Source organism: Myxine glutinosa, chromosome 7, assembly GCF_964187855.1.
Source record: "Myxine glutinosa chromosome 7, kmMyxGlut1.1, whole genome shotgun sequence".
NCBI lineage: Eukaryota > Metazoa > Chordata > Myxini > Myxiniformes > Myxinidae > Myxine > Myxine glutinosa.
Window position 1 is genome coordinate 16,550,018 of NC_136267.1, and position 11,717 is coordinate 16,561,734.

The window sequence follows — 11,717 nt, forward strand, 5'->3', positions numbered from 1 at the left end:
TGTAGGAGATGAGCAATGTGTCTGTGAGTGCCAATACGTTCTTTCCAACTGCTTTGGCCAACTCATTCACCAAGTCATGGATGGGGAGGAACAGATCATCCTTTTCCACCCATAACTCAACAACGTTTGTCAACCGAGGGAAATGATACATTGACAAGACGATGATATCTGTATCTGTAGCCTGAATGACAACTACGCTGTTGTCACAGCTAGCAATGTGAGCAAAGATTCTGGTGTCCGCCTCCTCGTGGTTAGGGCAGTACAGCTCATCAACATTGGTATGTTCCGTCTGCGTCACACGAGTTGCCTGGGCGTTGACCCCAAGGACCAGGCAGAAGCCATCAGGCCAGGATGACTCCTGGGACCAACGTGAAGCAAGATACAACAGCAGATTGGTCTTGTTACAAGGGTTTGACAGGAATGTGTTCCAATCAGGGATTTTCATGATGTCCGCTTGAACAAACTCTGGCAAGTTGGTATTTGACTCCTGTCTCTGGCATTCATCCCCTTTTAGACTCTTTAACCCAAAATCATATTGATCACCCACGAAATGCACTTCAGTGCAATGTCTGTGTTTCATGTTCAAGAGTTTGTTCCTGTACCTTTCCTGAAGTTGGTCAAATGTACTCGAACCAAGTGTGTTGAACCGCTGGATGAATGCCATTGCATCGACTACATAAACTGCATCAGATGCAGAAGGAGGCAACTCTTTTAACGGTTCCCATGACTCGGCAACCTCTGCCTGTAGAGTGGATAGATAGTTGGATTTGCAACCTTTGCGCATGGAAATTCCATTCTTCTCTGGCTCAAATAACGAGGGAGGGTACTCAAGCCATTCGTAACTAAATGCCTCAGTCCGTGCCTCATCACTCAGGTCCTGTGCGAAACAAAGTGCCCTTGTCACTGCACTCTCCTCTCTGATGACTTCTTTCACAGTGTCCATCTTTTTCTTACTTTTCTTCAGATGCGTGGCGAATGTTTCTATCTTCGGTTGGACAATCTTGTCTGCATTCGTCGTCGTGGCAGCATCCATTGCCTCCAAGCCTAGACGTTTGGCATCTACCAGGGTAGTTGCTGCAAGAATCTGACCTGTGGATATGTTCATTAGTTTATCTGTCACAAGTGAAGGATCGAATGGGTTTTGCATCTTCTCTTCCACGGTCCGTTTGATCTGCAACACGGCTTCCATGTCGTCTTTCCTCAGCTTCTCGTGGTGGTCAGATTGCGGCGAGGCCATGTGTGCCATCTGTTTTACACTTTCAGAGACAGAGGTCATGAACGGTAGAGCCTTGATGTACTTTTCTCGTGCTGATTCAGACCGTGTTATACCCTTAAAGAGGCTTGTTTTGCCTTCCCTATTGTAGGTCTGTTCAAGGGCTAGGTCTGTCCACACACCATTAAAGTCTCCTGCAGTCTGGTGAACTGTGAATTTGCCAGCTGCAAACTCCTCGTGCACTTCTGGTGCTGTTTCTGGAAGCTTTTGCATCTCACTGAGATAGATCGGAAGGCAGGACATGTACTTACTATGGCCCGAAGCAATGGTATAGGGTAGCATATTCTGTACCTCTTGTAAGTGCTGTTGCCACAGCCCAGCTCTCTCAGCATGGATGTAACGCCTTAGGATAAGCACCATGTCTATGTACATTGTACATGCTCCAAAGATGGGCTGTCACTCCTAATCCATTCTCAAAATCTCCCCAGAGCGACTCCAGTGACTCTAGGCATTTCATGACTTCCTTCATGAGTGCAGCAAATTCGTCCTTCTCTTTCCTGTCAAAGGCATTTCTAAGACTTTCAAGCAGAGACGAAAGCAAAGAAAGTGTCTTCTCAGTCTTCTCGAACAACAGTCATTTCTCAAATGCCTCCCACTTCAGCATGAACAATGCTTCACTCAACCATGAATGATAACGGACCATCTATATATATATAACACAGTTTGTGTGTGTGTGTGTGTGTGTGTGTGTGTGTGTGTGTGTGTGTGTGTGTGTGTGTGTGTGTGTGTGTGTGTGTGTGTGTGTGTGTGTGTGTGTGTGTGTGTGTGTGTGTGTGTGTGTGTGTAATGTTACCGATAGACTCCTAAACGGAGAGGCTTACGTGCTTGATATTTGACATAGACATGGCCATTGAGCGTGGGACGAACATGGCCGAACTCAAAATATTTGACGATCCATATTTTTTATTCATATTTACCTCAGCGCATTTCAGCGTACGGATTTCAACGGAATCAGAGCAGGTGGGCGCTGATTCGCTCAGAGCGATCACGTGATGACGCTATGACGCTATGAACGCTATGAACGATATGACGCTATGAACGATATGACGCTATGACGCTATGAAAAAAAAAATCGCTATGACGCTATGAAACGCTATGACCGCTATGACGCTATGACGCTATGAAAAAAAAAATCGCTATGACGCTATGAAACGCTATGACGCTATGAACGATATGACGCTATGAACGCTATGACGCTATGACGCTATGAAAAAAAAATCGCTATGACGCTATGAAACGCTATGACGCTATGAACGCTATGACGCTATGAAAAAAAAAATCGCTCGCTTTGCCAAGGGGCTGGCCTCCCCCCCCCCCCCCCGTTCCCCTCCCCCTCCCCCACCCGGCAATGCCGGGTACTTCTGCTAGTCTTATAATAATCTTTTCCTGCCATTACTTTATTGGCTGTACCTCGACCACAGATATCACTAGAAACCAGAATGTCCTCTATGCCACTCTCCATTATGAAAAATCCAATAGATCCCAAGAAGTTCTGGGCAATATGGAATCCTCCAAGTCGAACAATAACATCTTTGTACTTTTCCGATTCCTTCCTAAACAACCCCTTTACTATGTCATATATCGCCTGGTCACAAGTCACCACCGTCTTAGCCTGACCCATCTTAAGACTCAAGGAGACAAAGTAGTCCAATGAGGTCTGGACTACATCTGCGTTGGTTGGGTTTTGTGGAAGCAATGGTCCATAACCAATCTTTGTTTTCTCTGTATGTTGCCCAGAACTGTATTCAAAGAAGCTGCTCCATGTCAGGCTACAAGTGTCCTTGTCGTTTTCACCCGTCATCAACTGTGTTGGATACATCCTCAGTAGGAACCAAACGATGTTCTTGTCAGCTAGAAAGCAGGCTTCCCCCTTGTCATCATGAGGAAGTTCAATATCATGTAATGACCTAGCCTGTCTTCTGTCCTTCAGTGTCAGTTTACTACTTACTGGAACGAATTTGTCTGGTTCACTGATAGTCAGTTTCCTGGTTTTCTTAAGGGGCACTGCCCCCAATACCTCCCCACTTCCTTCTCCCTCAAATGTGTACTGATAAATTATATTTGTTGTAGCATCAAAACTACCACCATCTTGTGTCTCTGAATGGAAGTTTAAGTTATCCAATGCGTAGTGGGTAAAGTGTCCTGGTGTGATGTTTGTTGGAATGAACAACCCTTCCCTTTCTTCTCGTTCAGAAACATCATTGGCGGCTGTTGTGATGTGTCGCTGAGCAGTGGGATAACTGATGCAGTGTCCAAATTTGTTAATCATTGTCACAAGGTTTTTTACTACGTGTTTGCTTCAGAATATGTAGGGCAACACCGATGTGTTTGGGAAGTGGCTGCCTGCTAAGACATCCTACAATGTCCTGTGCCAAATTCAGTACCTTCTCTTCATCATCTTTGGTAAGCTCGACTTTGCCATCTTCACCAAGACACTCATCTCCCTCTGTTAGTAACCATGCCAAGTGATTGTACAAGTCGACCGGGACTTGACTAGAGGCACCTTCATATGATATTTCAATTTCATCACTGACTGGGATTGCACACCCTACCTTTCCGAATTTTTTCACTTCAGCCCTCAAGTGTTTTGCCACGTGGTATGAACTGTTTGACACGTTTGTGAGCAGTACCTCCTCTTCCTCGTCATCTGGAAGAAGCTCACACTCATCTAATTCAGTCTGCAGAGAGACTACTTCATCACAGAGATCTTTGACGGTCAAAGAAGATGCACATATTAACGTATCTCTACCCTTCAATGTGATGACCTGAATGTCAGACTCAAAGTGCTTCAACAATCGCTTTTTCAACCTATCAGTTCTGTAGGGTTTCTTACTGACTACATCCTGTTGTGAGAGAAGTTCCGTAAATCTATTGGTCAGCTGGCCAAGGTGGTAGACATGCTTGTTAATAAGAAGTCCAGGTGAAATTTCTGAAACAAACATTTGGAAGCCTTTGTCATATTCAGTGACACCTTTCCTGTCACATGTCTGTTCCGAAGCTTTACATCGTCTGTTCATGAAATTGTTCATACACCTCAAGTGATAGCGGAAATCGTTAGCTATGAGGTCAAGACAATAATCACCATGGCCCTCAATTTTCAAAAGGACCGCCTCATCCCTCAACACCTTTGCCTTATCATGGATTGACTTCTGCCTGTCAACTGTGCTGACTAAAGTTAATGTCCTATCGCCTTTGGAATCGCGTCCCTTTCACACAGGAAACACACTGCCTTAAAGTCCGTTAAACTCCTCCTGCCCTCCCGTTCACCTGATGTTTCTCCTTGCTCGGCTTTAAACCATTTGGCGGATACTAGATTGTCCAAAGTCCGTTTGAGGGTGTAACTACTGTGGCATTTTTCGTGACACATTGGTCCTTTTGAAAGAAATTGGTCCTGATTCTGCAGATCGCCCCACACTCTGCTGTAAACGTCATCCTTCCTTATTTCCACCGCGTTCTTGAATGTTGTGAACCCTCTCTTCGTCAGGTTATACAGAGGTCCCTGATCATCTGTTGTACTTTGGCAGACGATACATTTCAAATAGTCACGTACACTAGAAGAGAGTTTGCGTTTGTTTCCTTTACCAGCTATCACAGCCACAGGTTCCATCTTTATACGCCAGGGGTCAGCACCTGTAAGAAATAAAAAGACACTCTAAGACTTCATACAATCCACAAATGGAACAAAATTAATAATGTTGTATTCGCGTCAGGCGAATCTTCGGGCGAACCTGGTGCCAGGCCAGAATGAAACATATTCCCCACGCCACACAAAACCAATCAACACCATCACGTGTAGTAAATCAGGGTCGACTGTGAAATATATTAGATTCGTAAATATCATGATTTCACAACGTTATAACATTTCAAGATTCAATGAGGAAACTAGTCAAATTTACCTATACTTTTCTCTCGAACGCTAGTAAACCGATAATTGCTTGAATGACAGGAAAACATGTGGAAAATAATCAATGAGGAAACGAGTCAAATTTACTAAGACTTTTCTCTCGAACGCTAGTGAACCGATAATTGCTTGAATGACAGGAAAATATGTACAAAATATTCCTAACTATATAATGTTCTTATCTAACTATTCTAAGTTCATATTTCGCTCTTACTTTACTATTTTTGGACGGGAATCAGCATTCCATTCAGCTCCTGACAGAAAAAGGAATATGGCTACCGGTTTCACTTTCGATATGTCATTCAGTGCTTCCACACGGGAATTTCGATATGTCGTTGGTTGAGTGGTAAATAATAATTGACAAGAAGGAAGCTTGCTCCAGCTAGGGAGGCTGAAGATCGATGGTAATCATAAAGATCAGCAAGAGTGAAGCAAGTTGCTGAAACAAATGTAGCATAATAATCACTAGCACCACACAAAAGATGAAAAGCATCAACCACCACAGTAAACCATCACTATTACGATCAATATAGGCCAGAAACAGTAGAGGGATGCAAAGAACATATTGTGACATATACATATGTGAATTATTTGATAAAGGAGCTAAATTTTCAGCTTAACCCACTTTCCGTGACCTTTTGACCTCTGCTGACCTCATGGATGGTCCAATCACGTTGAATCATGTTTCATATAAAAGCCAACTTTATAACAAAAAGAATGAGTGGTAATTTGTTGCACTCACCCCTGTATTATGGGATATATGGTCAATTGAATTTCCCCTACCCCTAAATTTCTTGCTTTTTTACAGTTGACGCCCCAAGTTAAAAAATGTCCCTACAGAATTCTCGCAATCCAAACTACCTTGCTAAAGTCACTTTTCTGGTGGCTAACACCCCCACAGACATGATCTAGGGGTCAAACATTTTATAGCAGAGGTGTCACTTCAAAATCACTTTTTTACACATTTCCAGGCCTCGGATCCCAGACTACTTGGTAGTTCTGATCACTACATTGCAAGAAGGTGTGTGAGCAGTATCATTGGGGGTGGATTCAAAAGGTCAACTACCAAGAGATGATGCAGTTACGTGCGCTTTTTAAAATTAAACTTTATGTATTCGATCAACATTGGGGGACACATGAAATATGTAACGATTTTTTGGGATTTGACCCCCGGTTCATGCGACAGGGGGGTGGGGACTTAGGGTCACAGGGGTCAAAATGGGGAAAAAAAATTAACTCAAAATTAGAAATTGGGTACTTCCTGGTGGAACTTTTTGCTATCTTTCAACTTTGATTGAGATCTGGGAAGCGTGGGGACTTGCGATGGCACGCCATCAATTTTGCTCTCGGTGTTCCCATCTGAACCTTTGGCTCAATGAAGCAGAGAACCAGGATTCAAATCTCTTGTCTCATGTACTGCAAAAATGTGTCCATCGTTTATGAATGTTGAATGGCAGCGTGACTTCATGGTAGAGTTTCTGTGAAAAATGTCAAAGGGTGTGAATACTTTCTGAAGGCACTGCAAATAGTTTCAAATAATATTTTGAAGTATTATCGAAATCTAAATTCTATTTTAGAGCCTATGCCATTCCTCTTCTGTGTTCCACCCTGTACCATCCCCTGCGCTAGTGTAAGGATTGAAGCTTTGCCCAATTCGCAATTGCTCAACTATGTCATTGTTTTTTTGTTTGTTTTTTCTGGTTCTGACTGGCAGGTCTCACGGCCAGATGGGAAACCAGAAACGTTGGGACTTACAGTCCTCGATGAGCCCAGTGGACAGCAGTCTGAGCCCACGGTGCTGAATTTGTGGCTTGAAGAGGAGAGCAGCCAGCCTTTAGCCATGGTGTGTGATTTAGGACCTCATCGTTTTCCCCCTTGCACTTTCACCTAAGTTTCCATGTGAGCATTCCAACCAAATGAGATGACTTGAGTTGAGGCAGCTATGGACTATGGTTGGAAGATAACTCTGGTATTCGTAGGCAGAAGAGCATGTAGCATTGAAGGTTCATGGCTCCATACTTGTGCACCTGCCCGTTTGTTTGCTTGCAGGCCATGAAAGTGAAGACTGTGCAGGTAGATGAGCATCTTCCCAAGACAATTGAAAATTGGGTACACAGTATCACAGAGCTGCGCCACTCCAAGGCAGCACCACATGTGGAGTACAGCAGGTCAGCACATGTACCTTTATGTTATCATTTAGTTTGTGTTGCTGAGCATGATAAATGTCTGGCCGACCAACTAAAGGCTCTTGGATTAGATAGCCAATCAGTTAGCTGTTGCACTGCATGGTCAATGCTCCTTGGGTAAGGTGATCGGATAGTCAGAGACTGTAGAAAAAAAAGAAAATGTCTCCTACACACACGACAAAACATAAACACCAATTGATCACACTCTGCACATGTCAATTATCCATCAGCAAAATCATCTTCGGGAATGCAGTGGACAGTTTACCTTGACCAACCAACTGGGGTTGAGATTTCAATCTACAATCACGAGATTAAAATCCAGAATCTCAACAGGTTGAGCCAACCCAGTACCAATTACACACGTTGCAGGACACATGTGTTAGCACTTGTGACCCAAAATCGTAAAATTGTCATCACTCAGGTGCACCGTTTAGAAAAGGGTCGGCCTTTATCCGTCAGTGCCCTTGCCAAATTCACTGCATCGCGAACATACATAGCTGTGCCCCCGTGAAATGATGCAAACCAACAGCCAGGTGTTGCATGTGCGTGAATGACTCAATTATTTCTCTGCTAAAGTTTTTTTTTTTTTTTTGTATACTAAGTCAAGGCTCGTGGAAGAGCTAACACAAAGAACATATAATAAAGGGAGCGGGAAACAAAAGGAGAAGACAATGAAGGTGAGCAGAGTCTTGATTTTGGTAGTTTCATGAGAAGAGGGTTTCTGGCAGGTCTTGTGCTTCCTCCAGGAATATTTTGGGGACAGAGCACAGACAGAGCAGGGAGTACAAGGCCAGAGATGAGTCTGTAAAAGACAGAAAGACCACCAACCTGCTTGCGGTGAGCGAGTGAAAGGCCCTCAGAATCCGCTTCATCACAGGAGATTCCAATGATTCTAAAAGCTTTGGTTTCTACAGCGTGAAGTTGAGCTAGGTGAGAGGCAGGAGCACCAGCCCAGAGGAGAGAGAGCAGTATTCCATTAAACTGCAGATGAAAGCTTTGTATGTGGTGAGGAGCTCAGTTGTGCTAAGGAAGGACTTTGCACGACGGAGGATGCTCAGTTGGCGACTAGCTTTTGAGGCCAGCTTGGAAATGTGGTTTTCCCTGGAAAGATCATGGCAGATAGTGAGACCCAAAAACTTGAGTGACAGAACTTCTTTTAGAGGATTGTTGAGAAAGTAGATTGGAGGGAGAGACATAGTGAGGGTGTGAGATTTGTCAGGATTGAAAGACATGTTCCACTTTGCTTTGTATGTTTTGTTTACATGTTTACATGATTCCATGTTTTGCTGATTTAGATGCGGTGAAGTCTTATTTTACTATCTTTTTAGGCCCATGCCCAGCATTGAGAGCCTCATGCAGGAGTGGCCTCCAGAATTTGAAGATACTCTGAACAAGGTTGGTTAAGCATTACCATTCATTACCCTTCATTACCATTTCCAGCGCAAATTATGACAAATTAATTTGGTCATTTGCGGATACTACAAGCACCCGCTCCCTGAGGGAGTGGCCGGGGGAGGGGCACACCAACCAATCGGCATGGCTGGATACCGAAAAGCGGACGTGAGTGGCGAAAGAGGCAAAGGCAAAAATATTCCTGGCAAAGCAGTTCAGAAAGACTTCTGAGCAAGAGGTGAGAGTCGAGTCGAGTTCTGAGCGAAAGGAGAAAGTCAAGTCCAGTTCTGAGAAAGAGAGCACTGTTCTGAAAATTTGAGTGTCAGTTCAAAGAGTTCAAGGTAAACCAGACTTAGCATTTAGGGAACGCAATGGAACGAGCACTGAGAAGTACCAGGTGGTACAAGAGTGGAGCTGCTGGCTTCAAGGCATGGTTACCACCTCCTCCCTGACCAAATCTCCTCAGAACTGACTTCTCTTCCTACCCATCGTACACATACATCTTACATCTTTGCACCATTCAGCACACACATCTCATTGACTCGCACTGATGTGGAGTATCAACCGAGTTGTCAACAGTTCTTTTCAGAGCTCGCATCACGTGCACCCGCATATAGCGCACTTCCCACTTGCACTTCTCAATCACCCGCACCATACACCTTGTTCGTTGCACTTGAGCCAACCAGCTCATGTACAGGTGAGCCCGGGGTCGATACCATACCCCACCTACTTGGCTTTATCTGTCTATCACCCTTGCTTATCTTACCTCCCAGAGTGACTGAGGCACCTGTGTCTGTAGAGGAATGTTAAGGCGACTGACTAATGGTGTGTTTAAGGTTAAGATATTTCATGTGACACTTTTTTGGCTCTGTAAATAACTTTCACCTGTAAATACGTGTCCTTTACCAAATCTTATATACACTTTCCAAACTGCCTGATCGTCTTTCTCCATTGATTAGACACTTGTGTGTAAATAGTGGATGGGAGTTTTTCGCCACTGTTTTGCTACGGTTAGGATTAGTCAACATCCCACTGATGGTATCGCTCGACCGTGCTGATTTAGCAGGAGTAGGGCGGTGAGAAGCATGGTTCCTTATCTGGTGGGATTAATTTGCCAGGACGATAAAGTAGGAATTGGACGTGAGGACCCTCTCTAAATTGATCATCTCAGATGGTGTCGGTGGTTGCTTAGCAACCCATTGTGCCACAGAGTTATCTGTGGCCTGTCAGTTTCAGGGACAAAATTTGGAAAGCAGGTCCAAGAAGCCACCAGGCTGAACAGTTTACATTTTCTTTCCCACTGATAGGCCAGATCTGCATCCGTACGTGAACCAAAATCTATTCGGCTTATTCTTGTCACCTACCGCTCATCCACCAAGGTTTGTCATAATCCGTCCACAAGTTTTTGAAATATCGTACTGTTTCAACGTCAGTTCGTCCGAGCGTCTATTCAGTATATCATTTTTGGTCCTATCTCTCAATGGAGAAGAATCACTTCAGAATTTAAATTATCTTATCTGGATCTTCACCAAAATCGAATCGATTCATCCTTGTTACACGCCCAACCTGTTCACCAAGTTTCATCCGAATTGCCCAACATGTCCACCAAGTTTCATCCGAATCCGTCAATAACTATTTGAGATATGCTGCTCACAGACAGACAGACAGACAGACAGACAGACAGACAGACAGAGGTGAAAACATTATAAATGAAATAGGAATTTTCAAAATAATTTTAAAATTGATGATGCATGTGAAACCACTGCTAAACAGCCATTTGGTAGTCATGTCATGAGTTGGAGTGAAATACAAATACTGCACTCTACAATAATTGACTGATTTAGATGCAGAAATGTGGACTTCCTGCCAAATGGTGGATGTTTGCCCTGTATGGTTTAACACCATCACTGCTGCAGATATTATCCTTCCACTGTGTGACTTGCACCGAGTTAAAGCTAAACTTTGGTTAATATTGCATAAAATAAGGGAGTTGGGGGCTCCAAAACTTTTCCTATTTGAATCTGAGTACTATGTCCGGTCTGTGTGTGTGTGCAAGTGTATTTCCAACAAGATGGTGTACAGGTGGTGTCTCGTCTGGATTACATTCTCGACCAGGCGATAAACTTGTCGGATTGGTGCTTCACAGACAGGGTGTTGCCTCAAAGTGTGCCGTCCCTCAGATGGACATTGAGCCATATGTCCCATCTGCCAGCATTCGTTGATGTATGTTGAACATCCCTGAAGTCTTTCATGAAGAGTAGGCAAGTTTTATCCGGCATCCTGAACAATTACAAATTCCTGCCTAAATCGGCTCGTCAGATGTCAGGTCTAACCAGTAGGTTCGTGAAAGACTTGGGACAAAAACGTTCCCCAGCTGACTTCACAAAAAGGTTGGAATAATTGGGGCAGTTAAATTAGTTCCAGATATATACACCATCTGCACCTTTACTAATACAAACAATGGCACCCCGAGACGGTGCAAAACAACAAACACATTGGGTTATCAAACTTTAAACCCAAAAAGTGCTGCAATTGCTGCACTTTCATGTCGTTTAAAAAATAAACCAGGGTTGCACTTTTGTTGGGTCAGTCGGGCAACCCGAACCCGACTTTATTTGACCAAATTTGTTTTGCAAGCTTATGGCATGTTGTTCTTAAGCCGTCTCTTCCTGGAATGCTTGTTTTTCTTCCACTCTCCTCGTTGTGCAGGTGAATGTACCCACAGCTGATCTGCAGTGCGACCTTTTCGAATATGTGGACATCATTTGTGGTGAGTGGCCTACATAACATCAAACCTACAATTAACAGTGCTTAGGGACTGATCATATATATGTATGTATGTATGTATGTATGTATGTATATATATGCGATGAAACCGGTCTGGCGGCCAGGGTGGGAGGGGGGGGGGGGGGGGGGGCGTGTAGCATTGGAATTTTCATGCACATGCTTTGTGTGAATGTCTTTA

General features: G+C 43.9%; 1 protein-coding gene across 1 annotated transcript in view; it reads left to right on the forward strand.

The window, feature by feature from the left end:
• The window catches only part of IFT46 (intraflagellar transport 46), a 69,936-nt gene that overhangs the window by 23,048 nt on the left and 35,171 nt on the right, over positions 1-11,717 (forward strand). Inside the window, exons 8-11 of the mRNA XM_068121861.2 lie at positions 6,889-7,017; positions 7,224-7,342; positions 8,689-8,755; positions 11,462-11,522. Coding sequence (XP_067977962.2) covers positions 6,889-7,017; positions 7,224-7,342; positions 8,689-8,755; positions 11,462-11,522 — 376 coding nt within the window. The remainder of the gene's footprint in view (positions 1-6,888; positions 7,018-7,223; positions 7,343-8,688; positions 8,756-11,461; positions 11,523-11,717) is intronic.